Consider the following 24,302-nt stretch of genomic DNA (forward strand, 5'->3'; position numbering starts at 1 on the left):
GGTCCTTGATGATGTTAGCCGCCTGGTTGAGTCGGTTCCTCCTATAGATCTCTTCGATGGTGGGGAGATCAGTTCCCGTGATGGACCAGGCAGTGTTCACCACTTTTTAGTAATCTTCAATCTTGGATGTTAATCAGAAAACCCTAGGATTAGTACCTCAGCTAATCCAAAGCAACTACAATGCATTTTTTTTGATGGGTGGAAGTCCTTGTCATCTTTATTTCTCGTTAAGATAACAATTTTTAAGACTTGGTACTGGAATTAAGGCTTGCAATGTAAGTGAAAGGCAAATCATTTAGATGGGAATGATTAGGCTGATTTTTGTTTTTTTTGTTATGTCTTTCAAGGTCTGTTTCTAGTTGGAGGTCTTAGAGTCATAGAGTTATATACAGTACAGATACAGGCCTTTCAGCCCAACTCATCCATGCTGATCAAGATGCTCCAACTAAGCTAGTCCTATTTGCCTGTGTTTGGCCCATTTGCTCTAAAGCTTTTCTATCTAATGTACCTGTCTAAATGTCTTTTAAATGTTGTTATTTTTCCAACATCAACTACTTCCTCAGGCATCTCTCCACCTGCTATGTTACTTTCAATGAACTATGTACTTGTTCTCTTGGATCTCTCTGCCCTGCAACAGTCCCCAGGGTCTAATCCTTCTTCAGAAAGCCTTAATTTCCAAGGCTTCCGAAAACCATTACCTTGTCAGTTGAAACGAGACTTTAACAAGGCAGTGCAGTCGGATCATAGTGCTGAGGGGAGGAATTCCAAGATAAATTTCTCAACATGCTGCTTCCCCCCTCTGTGTCTAATGGGCCAAATTATCTTTTTTCATGCTGTTATAATGGGTAGCAAAACTGACAGTTCAGTTTGTACAAGGATTTGTTTTTAACACCCCATTAACACTTGTGCAGTGATGACTATCTCAAGAATAATAAAATTTGTATTGGCACAAAAATTATCTGCTTTTCAAAACAAAATAATAGATATAAAAAACACTAAATATATCAAGCACAAGGTTTGGGAATATTTCAACTGTTACCACCATCCAGTAACTATGCAGCTGGAGTTTAGCAGTCACAATAAGTTACAGCATCGTCTAAGTTGCCTACCATCCTGGCCATTTTCTCTTCTCCCTTCCACCTTGTGGGAGACGATACAGGAGGTCGAAAGCCCAGACTTAGGAACAGCTTCTTCCCCATTGCTATTAGACTCCTAAACCAATCACTTCTTTGACAACCCCTTCCTGCAGATGCTGCCACCTACCTTTACCCTTAACTCTACCTCATTCTGCTGTTCTCTTATTGGGCTTTAGTATTTTTTTTGCGCAACTTCAGATTGCACTGCAATCTTTGCACCATTCTATTGTTTTGCCTTTGTCGTGTTCTTTGTTGCATCTGTCATTATTATGCAATCTGTGTACTTTGAGGTTCATGTGAACAAGGAATTTCATTGTAGCCTGGTGTCTAAGTCGACATAAGTCTGTGACACCAGCTATCTTTATTTGACCGGTCAATTTACTTTGGGATTTGAGACTTTCTGTAGTCTTTGGTTAATTTTTATTAAAGGGTGGATTTTGTGGTCTAATATATGCTACTGTTATTTAATCGCTATTTTAAACTTGTACTTTGTATTTATTTTGTGACACATTGGGGTTTGTACCATCGCAGCGTAATTTCAATTGGGCTGTCACTATTGTAGGTGCATGGCCCCGATATTGCATTGGGAAAGGTTGTGAGACATGTTCCAGAGAAGTAATTTTATTATTACCCCATTTTCTCCCCATGCTGCCTCTATTTGTCTCTTCTGTGCCTTGTCCCTCCACCCCCTCCAAGTCCCCCACTTGTCCCTTCTGTCCTCCCCATTCATCTCTTCTTTCCTGCTGCCACCACTCATCTTTTCCATTTCACCCAAACGCTTCTGCTCTATCCATTTGTTCCTTATGCCCTCCCCCCACTTGTCTCTAATGTCCCCATCCCTTGCTGCATCTGTCCCCCACCTCTCGCCTCCTCTGACCTCCCTACTTGTGCCTTTCTGCCCCCCAACACCCGCTCATCTCTTCGTACCCCCGCTCATCTCTTTTACCCCCTACAGCCCCCCTCACTTGTTCCTTTAAACCCCCTCATTTGTACTTCCTGCCCCCCCACATCCCTCATGACTCCTCCACTTATCCCTTCTGTTGCCCAGCTCATCCTTTCGTCCCCTTCTCCCCTGTTCCTTCTGACCCCCTTGTCCCTTCTTCCCCCCCTCCCTACCTCTCCCCCTTCTCCCTACTCCCCCCACTTATCCTTCCTTCCCCGCTTGTTCCTTCTTCTCACCCCCCTCCCCCCCCGACGTCCCTTCTGTCCAACCTCTAGCTTCTGCCCCCCCCCCCCCCCTCACTCAACCCTCCCCTCACGTCCCCTCACTGACAATGTTTTTACCTCATGGAAGTTTTGAGTTAAAGATGTATCTAAACTAACGCTTATTTCATTCAATTTAATATTTGCTGCAAGCCATAAATAGTTGCTGGTTCAGCTCAGTTTAAATGCTATGAATTTATGTTTATTTTTGTGCTAAATTTTCATTTTAAATGCCACCAGCATTGTTGACAGCAAGTTGTAGATTGAAAACGGAAGAGCATGTACCGTGCTGAACATAATATTCTGTCATAAAGATTGTTGATAAGAAATGATGTGTGCTGTTTTACAATTGCTTTGCATTGAAAAAATCAATTTGAGCATGTAGCTTAAAACTTAGGGTAGGTAGTGCAGTAATTACACTTTCTGGGACTTTGGAGTGGTGAGGAGAGAAATGGCTGCTGAGGGGTGAAGCTTAATTCAAATCTTCACATTATAATTGTATTGGACATTGCTGGAAAACCATAATCATCAGGACGAAAAACATCCCTTGCACGCCTACCTATTTCCTGGCACAGAATATTTGCTTCACCTGCTGCCATGTTTTGCAACTCCATTGAGGATACATCAGCTGATCTCTTCCACGTGATGAATTGTTGAAGAGTATTCCTCAATGTTGCTGGAAATATCCTGAAACTGGCAATGATCTCATAACAAAACACATTGATGTTTGCAGCCAGTTGCATTTCAGTTTCTACTATTGTGCAAAATCGTTAACATTTAAACACACGTGATAATGATTGAACTTTTTTGATCTAATCATGTCCTATATTTGCTATGTTACTGGCTGATTATTTTCCAATAATAGACCAAGATAACATTATGCATTGTGTGTTTGTTTATGCTTTCTTGATCACTTGTATTGCGTCGATGACTTGTATTCATTATTTTGTTGAGGCATCAGGCATCTTGAGATCGAGATAGCCAATCATTGTTGCTGCTTATGCATGCCAAAAAGCTACTCAAATGTGAGAGTCTCTATCTCCACCACTCTCTCTGGCAGTGCATTTCAAATTCCAGCCACCCTCAGGGTGAAAACAATTCCACCTCCTATCCCTTCAAAATCCTTTACTCTTTACTTTACACCAATGCCCACTGGTCAAGGACACCTCTGCTATGAGAAATGTTTATTATTGTGTCTTCTTCCAATGCCATTCTTAATTGTGTGCAGATCCCACCAGTCCTTCCTCAACTTTCTCTGCTCCAACGAGACAACCACAACCTTATCCAGTCTCCTTTTCATTGTGTCATGGCATCCAAATCAACATCCTGGTGAATCTCCTTCACGCCCACTCTAGAGCAATCATATCCTTTCTATACTGAGACCATTAAAACTGTACGTTATGTACCAGATGTGGCCTTACCAACGCTTGATAAACTGTCCCATAGCCTCCTTGCTGTTGAATCATATGCCCTGATGAATGAAGTCAGGTATGCCATGTGATGTCTTTACCAACTATCTACTTGTGCTGCCGACTTCAGGGATCTATGTATTTGCACATCAAGGTCTTTCTGTTCCTGAACATTCTCCAATAGCTTCCCATATGTTGTGAATGTCCCAAAGATAGACACAAAAAGATGGAGTAACTCAGCTGGACAGGCAGCATCTCTGCAGAGAAGGAATGGGCGACATTTTGGGTCGAGACCCTTCTTCGTCCCACCCTTATTTGGCCCCCCGATGCTTATCTTCAAATTTATCCTGAGTAAATTCCATCTGCTATTGCTCTTCCTAATTTACAAGGTTTATGTAACGTTTATATCACTATCTACAGTGCCACTAACTTTTGTATTGCTTCAAAATTACACAATACCTCCTATATTAATACCCAAGTCATTAATATATGTAACAAATCCCTCTTGTACACTTCTGGTCATGGTCTGCCCATCCAAAAAGCAACCCTCCACTGTCTCTTAGTACCAAAGTAATTTTAGATTTTAATTTTAATTCTACATCGGTGAGACCAAGCGTCGGCTTGGCGATCGCTTCGCCAAACACCTCCGCTCAGTCCGCAATAACCTACCTGATCTCCCGGTGGCTCAGCACTTCAACTCCCCCTCCCATTCAGAATCCGACCTTTCTGTCCTGGGCCTCCTCCATGGCCAAAGTGAGCACCACCGGAAATTGGAGGAGCGGCACCTCATATTTTGCTTGGGCAGTTTACACCCCAGTGGCATGAACATTGACTTCTCCAATTTCCGGTAGTCCTTATTGTCTCCTCCCCTCTCAGATCTCCCTCAGCCCTCTTGCTCCTCCTCTTCCTTTCTTCTTCTGCACCCCCCCCCCCCACCCTACATCAGTCTGAAGAAGGGTTTCGGCCCGAAACGTTGCCTATTTTCTTCACTCCATAGATGTTGCCGCACCCGCTGAGCTTCTCCAGCACTTGTCTACCTTCGATTTTCCAGCATCTGCAGTTCCTTCTTAAAAGTTTTAGATTAAATTTGCCAACTTACCTTGGATCCATTTTTCCATGTGAGACCTGTCAAATGCCTTGCTGATGTCCATGTAGTTTACATCGACGACAATTTCCCCATCGGTATACTTAATTGCATCTTTGAAAAGCTGATCTCCCACCAACATCCTGTTTAATATTTAATGATTTTTATCATTCTCATAACATAGTTCCTGCACTTGTAACCCAGAGAAGGGCGATCCAGCTGATGCTGTAACTGCTTGAGAATTTAAGTACTGTTTTAGAATAAAACAATTATGAAAGTTGCTCTTGCATTTACTGAAAAAAACAAAATGTTCACTGATAGATTGTGAAAAGAAAGTCTGTTTTTCTGGTGCGCTTGGGCATACCCATCACTCCAGTCTTAATTCAGCCCTCTGAAGTAGCAGAGCAAGTCGCTCAAGTGATCTCGATGAAACATACAGATTTCTGACAGAATTTGATATAGTAGAAGCAGGGATAACGTTTTTTCTGGTAGGTGTATAGAATCGGGGTCACATTTTCACAATAAGGCTAGTCAGCTCTGAAGAAACGTCTTCACACAGACGATAGTGACTATTTAGGATTCTGTGCCTAAAAGGGCTGTAAGGTCTCTGTCGCTCAATGCTCAAATTAGCTCTTTGAATTTTGGGATAAATTAAAGGGTATGGATTAACGCAAGAACATGGCGCTGAAGTAAAAGGTTGAGGATGAAAGCATCAAATGGCAGAGTTGTCACCACTGAATGGCTTACTCCTGCTATTTTTTGTTCTTTATCATATTACATAAAAAAAGGTACATCAGCATTATCATAGAACCATTCCATTGTGCGGCAAATTCTAACCTTGCCTGTGAAGCCAATGGCTCCACATGAAAAACTTGAAATAGTGAAAATTTACCATTGAAGCTCATGAATTTGAAAATAATGTCTCTTGATGATTTGGTATGTTGCAAGCATGATGATTTGTACTTTTGCTTTGAAAAACAATTTAGGACAATTCTGAAGGAAAGTGGATTTGCCCGTTACCTGCATTCAGCTGTCATCATCAGTGGAGTGATGCTTGTTTTTGGAGGGAACACTCACAACGACACCTCTCTGAGTAATGGAGCAAAATGTTTCTCTGCTGATTTTTTAGCATACGACATTGGTATGTACAATGAAAACTATCCTTTGGAATAAGAAATGTGATGCACTTTGTTCAATCACTGCTTTAAATTTCTAAATGGATTTCCTTGCAATGCTACAAGCCCTCTACTCCAGTGTGACCATTGGTAATATGTCACAGAAATCCTTTTACACCCACATTTGTGTGCAATCTCTCTCTCTCTCATGCCATTGATATGTCTCAACCCCCTTTGGCTATTTTTGTTCTTTTTATTTTTCGTCTTGTTCTTTCCTTCCTCCACTACCTGCCCAACATACCTGATCTGTGCTTATAAGAGTGTACGCTTTTGCATTAAATCTTTTATTGTTGACTGATGTTATTGCTAATGTGCATTTAAATTTGTTTAGCCTTTCTTCTGCTTTTCATGCAGTTACTTGCATAAGCTGTCAATTTTCTGTTGATGCCACTCGTATTTCGGGTGTGGCTGAGTAATTTTCCTATAACTGCTGAATTTGTTCACCCTTTGAGTAAATGATCTCTTTTTTGAAATATTTGTGATCAGCAACTTTATATCTGGCACTTGTCTCTGCAAATCTGTTTGTTATGCTGCTTCATAGAATCGTGTCTGTGGTAGAAAAGTACCTATATTTTTACGCATTGATTGTCTGCGCTGATCACTATCCCATAAATGTTCCACATAATCGGGTAACAAGGATCTTTACCACCACAACAGAATGACAGCTGAGAGCCACCTTGTTCTCGACCAAAGTGTAAATTCATTGGAACCATTTTTCAAAGCCCTTTGTAGTCAAGCAATCAAAAGTAGCACTGATATGTAAATTTATATTCATTGACTTCACCACCTCCCATCCTCCCCCACTTTATACTTATTTGAATTGAATTGAATCCTTTATTTGTCATTCAGACCTTTCGGTCTGAACGAAATGTTGTTGCCTGCAGCCATACATGTAATAATAAACAACACACAATAAACACAAATTAACATCCACCACAGTGAGTTCACCAAACACCCCCTCACTGTGATGGAGGCAAAAGTCTTAGAGTTACTGTCTCTTCCCTCCTCTTCTCCCTCTGTGCTGAGGCGATACCCCACCGGGCGATGGTAAGTCAGTCCCGCGGTTCAAGCTCCGCGGCCCGGAGGTGGTCGAAGCTGCCGCCCTCCAGTCCAGCGGACGCAGCTGTTGCCACGGGAGCTCCGGAAAACAGGCACCAGCCTGTGACCTGCGAGCTCCCGACGATGTCGTCCACTGGCCCGCGGCCGGCCCCAGATTCAGGTCGCCGCCGCCAGAACGCCGCCTCAGCCACCGGAGCACCGTCTCCGCCCCGCACCGGGCCGGCCACACGAGAGCGTCTCAGAGTATTATTTAAAGAGTATTACAATTTATATACTGGAGTGGTATTATTAATTCTGTGGGCAAGAAATTGTTGGAAAATACATTCAACCCACATTGTTGTTTCTGACAGTGTTTTATGTTCTGAGAAGAGTAAAGGGACAAAATGAATGAGAATGGAATATGAAAAAGCAAAAATGTCCTCCCTTTAATATTAGGAGGGAAATATATCTTGGACATCATATTTTTTTAATATCTTAATCTATTGTCAAAATATTGCACAATTTCACTGTTATTCAATGTGCTTAGGTACATATGGAGTTAATATGCATTTTTCATATAAAAGCATTTTTCTGAATCTGTTCAAGCATTTTATTTGGATTTATGAAGCTTTGCAATGTGGAAAATTTATTCAATTGAAGAATGAATTTTGATGTTAAATTGTAATAGTTCATAGAAAATTTGCAGAATTGTAAAGTTAAAACCAGCTGCATCACTTGTTTTCAATTTTATTTAATAATATTTTTATGCTGCATGGTGTTTTTCTTTGGGGAACTTGATATTTCATTCGTAACACAGTGGTTTTGTTATAGTTGTTGCCCATCGGTTCCTGAGGACTGGAATCAATTTATTCATTCATTTTAAATTCACAGAAAAAAGGGAGAAATTAGTTCCTTGCCACTAATATCAAATTTTGTAATATTTACAGATCTTAAAAGATTGACTTTCTGATCGTTGAAGTAAAAATGTTGCAAAATAATATTTACTTTGCTCTCTAATATAAATATAACAATTGACCTAGTGTAATTTTGTAGATCAAAGTTTATTTTCAGCAAACACATACAATCCAACATGAAATGCATTTGAATATAACCCTGAGAAACTGTGACCCTGATGTAGAATAATATTGTTGATGTGATGGTTATTCACCAAATATAAAAGTACTACCCTCATCAGCAAGTTTTCTGCCAATATTAGAATTGGACCCAGGCAAAAGAACGTTGCAATATTAAATGTAGGTTCTAGTAGGTCAGTGTCAGGTAAAAGTTAAAATGTTATGTCATGATTGCATATCACAGTGAGATTGTCTAGAGAGTGTAAAATGCCAAGAGGAAAAATATTCTGATGACCAGGAGAAACATGCCGCTTTCAAAGCAATGGATTTGAGCCAAAGACTACTCTCAGCAAATTTAGGGTTGGTGCTTGTAGAAAGATATGTTGCAATGTTCTATTTCTTTGTAGCAGTGATTTTGATCTTATTGTGCAATATCACTTTACTTTTTAGTGAAAGTGAAGCTATTATCAATGCATTTGCCATGTTTTCTGTAAGGAGAAATGTTGAATGTAAAAATCTCTATACTTCATTTGAATTTTTTTTTCTCTATGATTACCTGAAATGTTAGAGTGACACTGTTGTGGAGCATTGTGCAGATCTCATCCTATGGGAAATAAAATATTCATTTCTATAATATTACAATCACTATTTCTTCACCATGTTTTATGCATCTAGCTTCGATAGTCACTTTGAGAACTGATCTATTCTCAATTTATTTAAATAAAATTTGATGTGCTCTTGTTTTCAGCAAGTAACTGAATAAATAGTTCCAGACAGTTTATTTCTGCACCCCAGTTGACAAGACAGGGAGAACGGAAGGCTTTGTTGCCATCTCATTAAGCTTGTATAGCAATGAGCAGAATAAATCATACAGTTGACTCGTGATGCTCTTAATGTCATGACTAGATATCATGGTTTTATAACCAACTAAGCCATGTGAATGATGCAAAGCTTATTCTCTGGGGTTTCTAGACTTGACGTGGTAGTGGATGAGACTAAAGAATAATTCTACTCCAACACTGAGTAAACCTTGCCCCAAATTCTAACAATGAACAGACTGAACTTTGATGGCAATATCAACATGAGTTGCAAAGGAGATAAACCTTTAAAGATGTGCCCTGGCTGGGAAGGAGTACAGAAAGCTCCTGATCGAATCCTCCTCTTGTCAAAATACTGAAGACATGTTCAAATCAAGTTTAGTTTACAACGACCAACTTGCTTGCAGCAACATCACAGGCAATATTGTACATAAATTATACAACTTGTGCAATATATTAAAAGAGACAAAAGTGTGCAAGAGGTGGTCCATTGTGTTCCATTTTCTAGGTAGAATTGGGGCTGTGTGGATTGGGTCAGCAACCTGACAGTTCTAGGAAAGCAACTGTTGCTGAACCAGGTGGTGTATGACTTCAGGCTTCTGTATCTCCTGTCCGATGATCATAGCAAGAAGGGGGCATGGCTCAGTTGGTCGTGTTCCTTGTTTTAATAGATGTTGCCTTTTTGAGGCAGTGCCTCATATAGATGCTTTTGATGGTGGGGAGGGCTGTGCCAATGATAGATTGGTCTGAGTCCACCATTCTCTGCAGCCTCTTGCACGTGTGTGTTGGAATTGCCCATCCAGGCCACGATGCAACCTGTCAGGATATTTTCCACAGTGCATCTGTTGCAATTTGTTAGAGTACTTGGAGACATACCAAATCTCGTAAAGCTTCTAAGAAAGTAGAGGCATGGCACGCTTTCCTTGTTGTTACATCTATATGCTGGGCCCAGTCAAGGCATCTGAGATGTTAATGCCCAGGAAGTTGATGCTGGTAAGTCCACCTTGTGATGTAGTGTATCCAGTTTCATCAGACACATGCAAGGCTTCATGTCAATGCTTTCAAGATAGGCACTGGCACCCATTAGACTATATTAGAGGGAGTGCAGAGAAGGTTCACCAGACTGATTCCTGGGATGTCAGGACTGTCTTATGAAGAAAGACTGGATAGACTTGGTTTATACTCTCTAGAATTTAGGAGATTGAGAGGGGATCTTATAGAAACTTACAAAATTCTTAAGGGGTTGGACAGGCTAGATGCAGGAAGATTGCTCCCGATGTTGGAGAAGTCCAGGACAAGGGGTCACAGCTTAAGGATTAGGGGTAAACCCTTTAAAACCGAGATGAGAATAACTTTTTTCACACAGAGAGTGGTGAATCTCTGGAACTCCCTGCCACAGAGGGTAGTCGAGGCCAGTTCATTGGCTATATTTAAGAGGGAGTTAGATGTGGCCCTTGTGGCTAAGGGGATCAGAGGGTATGGAGAGAAGGCAGGTACGGGATACTGAGTTGGATGATCAGCCATGATCATATTGAATGGCGGTGCAGGCTCGAAGGGCCGAATGGCCTACTCCTGCACCTAATTTCTATGTTTCTATGTTTCTATTACTATCCAAGCTAGGGGCTGTAAATATAGCAGTGTTACGTGCTATGTTAGAAACATAGAAACATAGAAAACAGGTGCAGGAGGAGGCCATTCGGCCCTTCGAGCCAGCTCCGCCATTCATTGTGATCATGGCTGATCATCCCCAATCAATAACCCGTGCCTGCCTTCTCCCCATATCCCTTGATTCCACTAGCCCCCTAGAGCTCTATATAACTTATTGTGTTTACCACAAGATTGCACATTTCATATCTACTACATTAACAAACCTTCAAATTGTAATGGCAGCATAAACACTCTTCAGAATAATCTGTATGAAAGACTTAAAACATGAAGCAAAACCTCGATTCAGCCGGTTCCTCGGAGCTATCTAATGGCTTACAACCAAGGGAATCAACAGTCTCTGTATTGCTTGGTTTTCCTGAACCCCATTATAATTAGCATCTGGCTTGAGAAATATAACCAGAAGATACAGGAGATAATCAATAGTTAAATAAAAAATATTTATAATTGGAAGCAATATTGTAATTCGAGGAATCTGAGGATGGGATCATGAACAGATGTGGAGGCATTTTATTGCTAAAGTCCAATGAAAAGAACAGGTGGTGGGTAGAAGCAATGTAGTAGGTTCTTCAGGTATCATCAGGACCTTGATACGTGCATCCTCCAGATCTGTCAAAGACCAGTTTCAACCAATTAACCCAAGGACATGTCGGGTACGTCGAACAATCCTTGTTCAATACGTACCAGGGCCCCATCCCCGACCTCTACCTCCGTTACATCGACGACTGCTTTGGGGCCACCTCCTGCACCCACACACAACTGACTGACTTCATCCACTTCACCACCAACTTCCATCCGGCACTCAAATACACATGGACTATTTCCGACACTTCCCTACCATTCCTTGACCTCACCATCTCCATCGCAGGTGATAGACTTCTGACCGACATCCACTATAAATCCACTGCCTCCCATGGCTATCTGGACTACACTTCTTCCCACCCTGCTTCCTGTAAGGACTCCATCCCCTACTCCCAATTCCTCCGCCTACGCCACATCTGCTCCCAGGATGAGGTGTTCCACACCAGGGCATCTGAAATCTCCTCATTCTTCTGGGAACGGGGGTTCCCCTCCTCCACCATAGATGAGGCTCGCACCAGGATCTCTTCCATACCCCGCAACACTGCTATCTCTCCCCATCCCCGCACTCGCAACAAGGGCAGAGTCCCCCTAGTCCTCACCTTTCACCCCACCAGCCGTCACATACAACAAATAATCCTCCGTCATTTTTGCCACCTCCAACGTGACCCCACCACTCGCCACATCTTCCCATCTCCCCCCATGTCTGCCTTCCACAAAGACCGCTCCCTCCGCAACTCCCTTGTCAATTCTTCCCTTCCCTCACGTACCACCCCCTCCCCGGGCACTTTCCGTTGCAACCGCAAGAAATGCAACACCTGTCCCATTACCTCCCCCCTCGACTCCATTCAAGGACCCAAGCAGTCGTTCCAGGTACAACAGAGGTTCACCTGTATCTCCTCCAACCCACATCTACTGCATCCGCTGCTCTAGATGTCAGCTGATCTACATCGGTGAGACTAAGCGGAGGTTGGGCGATCGTTTCGCCGAACACCTCCGCTCGGTCCGCAAGAACCTACCTGACCTCCCGGTGGCTCAGCACTTCAACTCCCCCTCCCATTCCCAATCCGACCTCTCTGTCCTGGATCTCCTCCATGGCCAGAGTGAGCAACACCGGAAATTGGAGGAACAGCACCTCATATTCCGCTTGGGGAGTCTCCATCCTGCGGGCATGAACATTGAATTCTCCCAATTTTGTTAGCCCTTGCTGTCTCCTCCCATCTCTCAGCCCTCGGGCTCCTCCTCCTCCTTTTTCCTTCCTTCTCCCCTCCACCCCCTATCAGTCTGAAGAAGGGTTTCGGCCCGAAACTTTGCCTGTTTCCTTCGCTCCATCGATGCAGCTGCACCCGCTGAGTTTCTCCAGCATTTTTGTGTAACCCAAGGACATGTTTTACTATGAGTCAAAGGAGGGGAACTTATCTCAGCAGCGAGGCAATTAACACTAATTTGAAGAAACACTTTAGAAATGTTCCTAATCACGACTGTCTGTGATTAATATGCCCTTAATTATATTTCACACCATGCTATTGCCACAATATTGCCACCTCAGCCAGCAAAAGTTTTAAAAGTCTGAAGGATATAATGGACATTCTGGAACAGAATCCTTGCTGATGTATTTAATAATATGAGGGAAAGTATTTAGATTTTAGAGATACAGTGCGGAATTAGAACCTCCAGCCCACCAACACCGTGCCGACCAGTGATCACCCTGTACTCCAGCACTATCCTACACAGTAGGGACATTTGTTTTATAATTTACAGAATACAATTAACGTACAAACTTGTATAAAGTCATGATCTCTCATGTTGAGAATAAGAGTGCAAACATGGGACCTGTGACACTGAAAGGAGCCACAGGGTAAGCTACTAGGAGAATTATCTTTGGCTTTCTCTACCCACTGGCTGAAGAGCTCTTCCAAAGTACCAATGCAGATTCTGTTCACCAAGAGGCACATTGACATGATCTTCACCTTGCAATAACTTCATAAGTCTAAATGGAATAGTGTTGACCACTGAACTTGGACTTGAACTCTTAGAAGCCTATGTCTCTGTCAATTAAGAGATTATGGTGCTGTCTGTACGGAGTTTATACGTTCTCCCTGTGACCATGTGGGTTTTCTCTGGGCGCTCCGATTTCCTCCCACACTCCAAAGACGTACAGGTTTGTCGGTTAATTGGCTTTGGTAAAATTGTTAAATTGATCCTTGTGTGTAGAATAGTGTTACTGTATGAGGATAGCTGGACGACGTGGTCTCGGTGGGCCGAAGGACTTGTTCCCACGCTGTATCTCTAATGTCGAAAGAGCGGGAATCTCTGTTGCTCCTTCAATAAACATAATAAGCAATAGGCTTCAGCATAAAACAATAGACAATAGACATTCATTGTGATCATGGCTGATCATCCACAATCAGTACCCCGTTCCTGCCTTCTCCCCATAACCCTTGATTCCGCTATCTTTAAGAGCTCTATCTAACTCTCTTGAAAGCATTCAGAGAATTGTCCTCCACTGCCTTCTGAGCCAGAGAATTCCACAGATTCACAACTCTCTGGGTGAAAACCCACATGGTCACAGGGAGAATGTATAAACTCTAAAACAGACAACACAAGTAATCAGATGGTTGACTGTGATGCTCTTGATGTCTTGGACGGAAATCACTGTTTTGGAAATAGCTGCGTGGACAGAACAAGGTTTATTTTCGCAGTGCATAGCCTCGACATTTTGTAAGTCTTTGTTGTGAATATCATCCTTGCTAGCAGGTATTTGAAGTTGATGTCAGAATTCTTCATTGCTTGCCAACATTTGAATTTCTTGGCGTTTGTCATTTCATTACCATCCAGATGGAAGTTCCTTGGAGAAATACTTTGCTGCCCACTCTAGTTTTTGTTCCTCACGTAAATGTCATGCAGAATGATGATTGTTGCAGAAAACTCTGTACTCCACAGACTGGCAGATACTTCAGCTGAATAATGAATACAGATCAAGGGACTGAATGACATGTAAAGAGTTAGCATTATTTTATCAGCGTTTCGTAAACAATTTTGATTATTGTCTGGAACTATTACCAGCCTATTGGTCTTGGAGATTTGTCAGAACTGGAAATGCAGGTTAACCCCTTGCATAAACTACATTTGTAATGCTAGATATGTTGTTAGATTAATTTTGTTGCAATTTCCAATTAAAAATGCAATGAGACCTCCAATAAGGATCAACATTTTTCAAGGCCTTGGTGATCATGAAAGCATGGAAGGAGATTATTTGGATCCAAGTAGAGTAATCCTGTCAATCCAATTTTCCTGCTATATACCCATGGCCTTGCCAATCATTGTTTCTCCATTTTCCCAAATAAATTAATTTTAAAGGCACCAATTTATTTTCTCATTACCTTTGCAGGCAGTGAATTCTATATCATGCATACTTACATTACTAGAATCTAGTCTGCCCATGAAGCTGGTCCATGTCTATGGAAGTCTCTTACCACACAGTTCACTGGCTCTCATACTGCTTAGCTTTACATTTGCAAACTTTACTTTGTACATCTTGCCCAAGTCATTAATATACATTCAAGGGTGCATGGCTTGGAGAGAGGAGTGGGAGGAGAAACGTTTTCTCTGTGGAGAAAAGTCTCCTTCATGCCTCCATAATTTGGTGTGGCTGCCTCTTGCATCTACAGGAGCCTGTCAGTCTGACCTTACTCCCCATTTACCTGAGCTTGGCCTAATTGGGCTTGAGCTTGGTTCCCTTGTGTGTGAGCTTGGCTCCCTTGAGCATGAGTGTGCCCTCCCAGGCCTGATCTTCATCCCCCTAAGCCTGAGCCATGCAGCCTGCTGATCCTCCGCTTGCTTGCCAAGCTACCCCTCCGAAACCTCCATCTCCTTGGTCAATTTCCAGATCCATCCCACTATTTGCGTTCTGACATTTGTGAACCTGGCTTTTGAGGAGAAGATAACCAGTAAAGGACATCAGGCTTGGTCTGTTTATTCCATTCCATGTCAGGGCCTCCATTGACCAAACATGGCTGCTGTGGAGGCCTTCAGGTAAGACTGAAGTATTGGGACATGTGACAACCCCCCACCCATCCAGCATCCTTCTGGTCAATGCACAGTCTCTGCAGAGTAAGGTGGAAGACCTAAGAGCATGGCTGCTGTATGAGAGAAATGTGAGGGACTGCTGTGTGCTCTTTCACAGATACATGGTTCATCACCCCCACCCCAAACTTTCTGGACACTTGTGCTCCAGACCAAGCATTTATCCAACCACCATCAGGATGTCCGGTGAAGGAAACGGTGGCAATGTCTGCTGCTTCATGATAAATTCATTGTGGCATCTGGATGTGGCGGAACTTGACTGTTTTAAATCGGTGGGCTGGGCCATGTTCAAGAATTCATTGGTGGACCATTAATGAATATGCCAGTGTTGTCACTGACTTCACAAAGGAAGGGGCGGATGAACAGGTAGCTACAAAATCCTTCCAAATCATCCTCAACCAGAAGCCTTGGATGAACCAGGAGATTTGAAATCTGTGGAAGGCTGGATCTGTGGAGTTTAGGACTGGCGAACCAGTCCTCAAGAAATCGAGTTATGTCCCTTTGAAGACAAATGCAAGCACAAAGAGACAATTCTGACCATGCTCAGTCACAGAGGTATACTCGATAGCTGTGATAGGGCTTGAGCAATATTACTTTCTACAAGGTGAGACCAGGTTCCATAAGTGGCTACGACGCATCACTTCAACATGAACTCAATGCCTTCTATGCTTTGAGAGGGAGAATGATGACCAATCACCATGAGCCCTCATAACCACCAATAATCCTGTGATCTCGATCTCTGGATCCAACATCAGAGAATCCAAGTGTGAATCCACGCCACGTGTCCGACGCAGTTGCATATGTGACCAAGTGCTAAAGATCTATGTGGACTAACTGGCTGGAGTATTCAAGTTCAAGTTCAAGTGAGTTTATTGTCATGTGTCCCTGTATAGGACAATTAAATTCTTGCTTTGCTTAAGCACACAGAAAATAGTAGGCATTTACTACAAAACAGAGACATGTGTCCATATACCATGATATAAATATATACACACATGAATAAATAAACTGGTAAAGTGCAAATAACAGAAAGTGGTTATTAATAATCAGAGTTTTGTCCGAGCCAGGTTTAATAGCCTGATGGCTGTGGGGAAGTAGCTATTCCTGAACCTGGACGTTGCAGTCTTCAGGCTCCTGTACCTTCTACCTGAAGGTAGCAGGGAGATGAGTGTGTGGCCAGGATGGTGTGGGTCTTTGATGATGCTGCCAGCCTTTTTGAGGCAGCGACTACGATAAATTGGGGTTCGAGCTTGCATTTGTAAAATGGTGGCAGTGACTCCAAGCTGCTCCGATTGCCACAGAGGCAGTGATGTGATGGACGCGCAAGATGTCGGACCAATCCCGGCCCAGGAGACGTATAAGGTTCAACAATTTAACTATTTCAAAATGTAATAAGGTACAACAATTCTTGCAGCAAATATAGATTTTTTAAAAGTGTTTCATGCCTATTTATCATTTCGGCTTCATGCGAGTTCGGCGTCAGATTGTTTTTCGTCTTAAAATCTGACGGGGAACGAACATGATGTCGGAACGCCTCTGGCAATCGCAGCAGCTTGGAGTCACTGCCATAATTTTACAAATGCAAGCTCAAGCCCCCCCCCCCCCCCCCCCCCATCCTCCCGTCACCCCCCCCCTCCTCCCCCCCCCTCAGCCAGTGATGTGATGGATGCGGGGGTCTGGACCAATCGCTGACCTTTGTCGATGACTGACAAGGTGTGGGACCAATCCCGTCCCCGGAGATGTCACGTCCGTTCGGCAGCTTTTTGACGTCATGTCCGTTCTGCATCTTGTCTTTGAGGCGTGGTGTCCATTCAGGTTGTATCCTTTCGGCGTGATGTACTTTCAGCTTCGTGTCCTTTCGGCGTGATGTACTTTCGGTATCTTGGCTTTTCGGCTTGATTTACTTTCGGTACCTTGGCTTCGACTTCTCATCCTTTGACATCCCATTCGGGTACCGTGTCATGGTCTGGTAAGCAATTCCTCTTGCTACCTTTGAGCTGGAGGTACAGAAGCTTAAAGCCCCACATCGCCAGGTTCAGGTTCTTACAACCATCAGTTTCTTGAATTGAACTGCACAACCCTAATCCTACCTAAGCAATGGATAATCCTACCTCGGCAATGGAACACTACGGGCTATCTCTTGCACTACCAAGGACTTGTTTTCTAATTTTGTTTTTGCACTAATATTTTGTTTTTTTGCACGTTCTTTTTCTTTTTGCTGTATTGGATAATTTACGAATAATTGTTTTTAATGTTGTGTGAGTCTATTGCCCACTATGCTGTGGCAAACAAGGCTTTCATTGCTCGTGTATCTCACTGCATTTGTGTCGGAAGGAACTGCAGATGCTGGTTTACACCAAAGATAGACACAAAATTCTAGAATAACTAAATGGGTCAGGCAGCATCTCTGGGGAAAAGGAATAGGTGACGTTTCGGGGCAAGACACTTTTTCAGACTCAGTCTGAAGAAGGGTTTTGACCTGAACTTTTACTTTTGTCCGGATATGTTGCCTGCCTGCTGAGTAAATCCAGCATTTTGTATCTATCCTTGCCGTACTTGTGCAGGTGATAAATAGGGGAAAAAACTCTAAGCACGTTGTTTTATCCAAAGGGTATGTGGTGAGAAACCACTTAGCTGATTAGTCTTTATTACTCCTGCACACTTTGGCAAAAACTTCATTAATTGTAATACCCAATCCTATTAGCCACAGAGCATTTATTTAATGTTGACAGTGCATGCATTATGTAACATGCATCTAATTGTCTTGTAATTACTGAAGAAAATTCAGTGGCAGATCTGAAATATTTAATTTTTTTCCAAACCCATTTATGGTGATATGTATTAAGATGTGATCATTTGTAAATTGTGTTTAATATTGAGTGCCCTTGATGCTGACCCTGTTTCCACAATTTATACCGTAACAGATTCAGTAATCAACTAATGTTCTGAATTGTAAATTTTGGATTTTGACTGTCACCTTTTTCTTATGCAAGAGGAGATAATAGCTTAAAATTAGATTTCTGTGCTGCGACTTCCATTATTGAAGCTCGTTAAAGTTAATTTTCATGTTGGTTCCAAACAGCACAGTCAGTTGCACTGCATTTCATCAGCCATGTAAAATTCTTATGCAAGGGAATTGGACCTTTTTTCCTGTGTAATTATCTGCATTTTAAAACTAAGTTCTATTATTTGTCCCAGGAAAATTATATCTGAGAGTATCGACTTTTTTACTCATTACATAAAAGGACAAGATTTATTTCCTTTCCCTGATTTGCTTTTAAGAATGTGGTGGTGAGCTGTTTCTTTGAACTGCTTTAGGCCATCTGACAAAGATATTTATTACAATGCAAGAACAGGGCTTTTACCTCTGAGCTTCTACTGTCATTTTTGTTCGGCCAAGGCTGAGGTGTTGCATCACTCTATATTCAAAGATTTGCCTCGTATCCCTTAATTACTTGGGTTGCAGAAATCCATCACTGTTGGAATTAACGTTTGAACCTGCAGCAATGGCCTTTTGTGTAAGAATGTTGCAAAGTTTGATCACTCTTTAATTGAAAGGGTGGTTTCTAATTTCATTCTTGAGCGGTCTCGGTCTGAACCCGGTCCAAGATTTCCACACCAATAAAGATGCTTTTGCTCCACCAAGTGGGTTTGTTTTAATCATTGCCATAATGGTTAAATAGTACTTTATTGTCACATGTACCTATGTGTAATTATTATTTTTTTTTTGCATACAAGTGATAGTCAGAACCTTTTCTCAGGATGGAAAAATCAAATATCAGAGGGACAAAGTTTAAAAAAGATGTGCAGGGCAAGTTTAATTACACAGAGGGTGGTGAGGGTGGTGAGTGCCTGGAACCTGCAGCCAGGGGTGGTGGTTGAGACAGTTAAGATAGTGTTATTTCAGAGACTTTTGTATAGGTACATTGATAGGCAGGAAACGGAGATATATGGATTACGTGGAGGAAGATAAGAGTTGGTCTTGGCATCATATTCGGCACAGACATTGTGGGCCATAAGACCTGTTCTTGTGCTGTACTGTTCTATGCAATTCAGTAATATCATAAGCACAGTCATACCCAAGTACAACAGTCTAAGAATAATACATTACACTGAGGTACGACACACCATTTGCCATAATTTGGGCGCCATCTCGTATCCTTCACGTTTCAAAGTTCTTTAAATGTAGTCTTAATGGCCATAAAGGCCTGTTGTCATGAAGGGGAATTGAAGTTTCAGGGGTTAGCCTGCCCTGGCTATGACATTGGTACCCTCCTCCACTGCTGCACGTTGCTGTAGGCCATTGTCCGATCCACGCGCTCATCCAACCTTTATGGGGCCTCCAGGGCTTCCTGTGGCCCCACTACATGGACACATCGATGCGCGAACACGCCATCACTCATCTCCCACATTCACCGCTCAGTCTCCATGCGCCGGGTCACATCCCGTAGCCAACCTCAGAACCTCCAGAGCGTCTCTGAGGTGTGGGTGATGAGCACATAGTCTGCTCACCGGCACTCTGCTCCATCTGCCACAGCCGCCACCTTGAAGGAATCAATATTGTGTGAGAATATTGTCAGTCTGAAGAAGGTTCAGTGTTGTCAGTCTGAAAAAAGGTCACCCATCCATGTTCTCCAGAGAGGCTGCCTGACCTGCTGAGTTACTCCAGCACTTTATGTCTTTTTGTGTATTAATCAGCATCTGCAGTTGTGTCTCTATGATTTGTACAATAATAATCCCTTACTGTTATAGTGGACAATCAACAATAATGGACACCATCCGCCCCCCCCCCCCCCCCCCCCCCCCACCCCAACTCCCCCGCCCCCCTCCCTTTGGTCCATTATACAGAGCTGCCAAATGGTACGGATTTTCCGTATTTTGTACGGAAATACAATTAGAATACGGATGTTTGATTTTGTGTTGTTAAATACGGATTATAAATACGGAGTTCAGTTCAGTCTGAAGAAGGGTCTCGACCAGAAACGTCACCCATTCCTTCTCTCCAGAGTCGCTGCCTGTCCCGCTCCAGGTTTAAACAGAGTGCTGTCAGTTTAACGTGTGGGAATTTAAACGAAGAGCTGTCAGCTGCAGCGCTATGGGTTCTAAAAATAGCGCTACCAGCTTGTGTACTATGGGCTTTAAACATAGCGCTATTGGTCACAGACTGTTCAGTAAAATTCTCGTATAACAACGAGTCTTTGGAATTCTCTTTCTCAGTGGAAGTTGAGCCATTGATTATTTTCCAGGCAGTGGTAGAATTCTGGATAAGCCTAGTGGTGAAAGGTTACCAGTGGGATTGCAGTTACATTGGGATTGGCCTTGATTTTACAGAACGGTGGGTGGGCTCAAGGGGGAGAGAGGGTGGGGTGGAGAGAGGGAGAGGATGGAGAAGGGAGAGGAAGAAGGACAGAGGGAGGGAGTATTTTTCAGGTACTAGAATACTGAAATGCTCTGACAAAACTTGGCAGCTCTGGTTATAATGAGGGTTTACTCTATATTGAAAACTAAAAGAATGGTGGAAATATGAGGAGTCTTTCAAATTGAGATTGTGAAGGGACTACAGTGAGCTCCCATGGTAGAGAGCTGCCTGAATGCAACAGCAATGCTTGTCATGAGTGCGGTTGAATTTCATTGTTTTTCCGGAACAGGTTCCAAATTGTTGTCAGGCCCCCTCCAGATAAATGATAAAAGGCACAGCAGAGAATTTACATCAAATTCATAGGAGGGTGAGGATGGGTCGGAAGAGGCTGGGAGCTGGAGCTTGGCAAGGTGTGGAGATTATGTCTTTCTTTGTGCCTCATGTCTTTCAACAAACTGTGTCTCCTGATTCATGTTGGTTGATAATCCATGTAAAGGTGGAGAATGCTACTGGACAGCTAAACTCAGTGGTTTTTGAATGATCGCTGGGTGGAATCATTTGGAGGTGTGTTTATCTTTCCATTGGTATAAGAGGCAGTTTGACTTGGAAGAGTTACTGCAATGCCTCCTGCAGTTATAATACAATATAGCTTTTGGATTTTTAAACATTGCGGAAAATGGGAAAAGGCAGCCGAATACTTGCCGAATATACAAGTGAAGCACTGTCACTTGCACAATGAGTCAAGCATCTGTATTCTGTCTTAACTTCATTGATATATGAAGGGCAGAATGGTGGTGCAGTGGTAGAGATGATGCCTCAAGGGCCTGTCCCACCTACGCAATTTTTTCGGCGACTTGCTGGCACCCGTCATTGTCGCAGCAGGTCGCTGAAAATTTTCAACATGTTGAAAATTTTCGGCAACCTGCTGCAAATATGATGGGTGCTGGCAGTCGCCGATAAAATTGTGTAAGTGGGCCAGGCCCTTTACAGCGCTTGCAGCGCCGGAGACCCGGGTTCGATCCCGACTACGGATGCTGTCTGTACGGAGTTTGTACATTCTCCCCATGACCGCGTGGGTTTTCTCTGAGATCTTCGGTTTCCTCCCACACTACAAAGACGTACAGGTTTGTACGTTAATTGGCTTGATGTAAATTGGCTTTAGTGTGTATTGGGTAGTGTTAATGTGTGAGGATCGTTGGTCGGTGTGGACTCGGTGGACCGGTGTTTCCGCACTGTACCTCTAAACTAAACTCAGGCGACTTTTTCGGGGACGGCAGGAGACTATGCAGTCGCCACATGGTCGCCACATGTTCTCGGGTGGTTGCCGGGGAGTCGCCTTCATGGTCATGAGGAGTTCCCGTATTATGGTCGCCGTGAATTTGTCAACATGTTGAGAAATTAGCGGCGACTAGAATGAAACCGCTATGGAGAGTAGCGAGAATTCTCGAGCTGTAGGTGGTCGACAGGAGGTCCTAGTGGGTTGCCAGGAGGTGGAAGGTTCTCGGAGGTTCTCGTAGGCTGTAGCCAGTGCTGACCGGTGAATTTCACTGGCTTATTGGGAAAAAAAAGGTAAGCAGTAGTTTTCAGAACCAAGGATAACCGACCGGTAATGCTAAATGTCCGCTGAACTTCACAGCCGTGTATCTCTGGCTTCTTAAAAGTTGTCTCCACTTCTTCTCCCTCATCCTCCCCCCTCTCCCCTCCTCTTTTAAAGGACTTACCGTACACTGTGCTTTAGCCGTCTTTTTACAGTGCCAACCTTCCTGTTTCACCTTGGCTTTGCACCGTGTGAATTTTTTAGACAGCACTCCTCCCCGCTTGCCCTGTCCCCCGCCTACATAACGAGCTGGTGAAGGAAGCGATGTGTGTGTGTGTGTGTGTTTGTGCATTAAAGTCGCCGTTCCAGTTGCCGGTTTTTCAGGCGACTACCGGCAACTTGACAGTCGCTAAGAAATCGCATGTGGGACATGCCCATCAATATGGAAATACATTTACATATCCATTTCGAGGTTGACAAATGAAATAGGTCCATTATTACCTGTAAACTATGAAAAGATAAATGTTAACGATCTGAATGATTTTGAACAATACTCTTTTATTGTAAATTATTTTGAAAGATTAAAACCAACTATCTGTTATACTGTTCAAAGTCGAGATCTGTCGAGAACTACGAACTAAAATATATATAACAGCTGGATTTCCAATTTTAAAATTATTTATTTATGCCATAGTTCAATTTATAAATTCTTGGGTGTAGCTCTCAATTGGTTATATATATGGTAAAGTCTACCAAGTTGCATTTGCTTGTAAAGAAAAGACTGCCTGGTTCGAACAATGACTTGTCTTATGCAAAATACATTAGAAGCTAATCATTTTTTGGAAGCAAATTTATTATGAAACCTACTATGAAATAAATGCGAGGCTTCCATAAGCCCACACCTAAAGAAATGATCATTTTCATTTATGAAGATATTGAGATTTATTTTCCTCTGTTACGACATGATAATTCATGCATTGATAAGTCTTTCTTCTCTTAGCCAGTGATTTTTTTTTTGTTTCATCTGCTCTTCTACTTGCAATGTTTTAAGAGCTTCAGTACTTTCTATTTCATATTTGTTTTTAGTAAGCAAACAGAAGTAAATGTTGCCAAATTATTTTTCTATTTGCAAAGTAATTTGCCATTCACTTTTATGTTTTCCAGTAGCTATAAATATTATCTGTGCTCTTTTTATCTAGCTTGCGATGAATGGAATGTTCTTCCAAAACCCAATTTGCATCGTGATGTCAATAGGTTTGGGCATTCGGCAGGTGTCAGCAATGGGTAAGTACATCGCTCTTTTGATATACAATTTCCTCTGGCGATCATCGAAGACTTTTGAAAAACCTGATTGAAATTGTTCGCAAGTCAAATGAGAGGAAACATCACTAGGCCATTAATTTGGGAAGAGAAATCTTCAAACTTTCACTTCATTAAAAAGTGTTTTTACAAATGATGTTTCTATATCTGTATGGTTTGCTGTTTTATTTGTTTTCTGGATGAAAGGGTGTTGGGGCATCTACTTCAAAACCACTTGGCAGTCAAGTCAGTGTTGAAGCAAGCAGCATTTAAATTTATTATTCATTGTTGGATATAAAAGTATAACCGGTGGAATAAAAGATATTTGAGCCCTATTACTCTGAGGGAGATTGCCATATTGCTTCATGACTTTGTGTGAGGTTAAATTATTAACATTTATTACTTTGGGAAAGATAGTAACTTATTTTTCCTTCCAGATCGATGTATGTGTTTGGAGGCTTCTCCAGTATGCTTTTGAATGATGTCCTTGTATATAAGCCTCCAAACTGTGAGGCCTTCAGTGAAGACCTTTGCATAAATACTGGCCCGGGTATCAGATGTTTGTGGCAAAAGCATCACTGTGCTCCATGGGAACAGGGACACAGTAATGGTAGTTTCCTAGAAGTGAAATGCTCGCACAAACCCTGTAAGTATTGATAATGCATCGCAATAGCTAAAATAGAAATTTTCATTTTTCTAATATTTATGGTCAAAGAAATTTGAGGAACATCTGTTGGCCATTTATACAGGAGCTCCCCATGTACAGAATAACCTGACAAGGAAATCCAACTCCCATACATTTTTATAGTATTTTTTAAGCCATTTTAAGCCACGGTATTTT

The 24,302-nt window shown here is 42.4% G+C and overlaps 1 protein-coding gene across 2 annotated transcripts in view; it reads left to right on the forward strand.

The window, feature by feature from the left end:
- atrnl1 (attractin like 1) overlaps positions 1-24,302 on the forward strand; it is a 720,322-nt gene that overhangs the window by 141,933 nt on the left and 554,087 nt on the right. For both annotated transcript variants that reach the window (XM_033033944.1, XM_033033942.1), the window contains exons 10-12: positions 5,819-5,973; positions 23,362-23,446; positions 23,899-24,107. In XM_033033944.1, the coding sequence (XP_032889835.1) occupies positions 5,819-5,973; positions 23,362-23,446; positions 23,899-24,107 (449 nt within the window). The remainder of the gene's footprint in view (positions 1-5,818; positions 5,974-23,361; positions 23,447-23,898; positions 24,108-24,302) is intronic.

The sequence above is a fragment of the Amblyraja radiata genome, chromosome 15 (genome assembly GCF_010909765.2).
Source record: "Amblyraja radiata isolate CabotCenter1 chromosome 15, sAmbRad1.1.pri, whole genome shotgun sequence".
NCBI classification, from domain to species: domain Eukaryota; kingdom Metazoa; phylum Chordata; class Chondrichthyes; order Rajiformes; family Rajidae; genus Amblyraja; species Amblyraja radiata.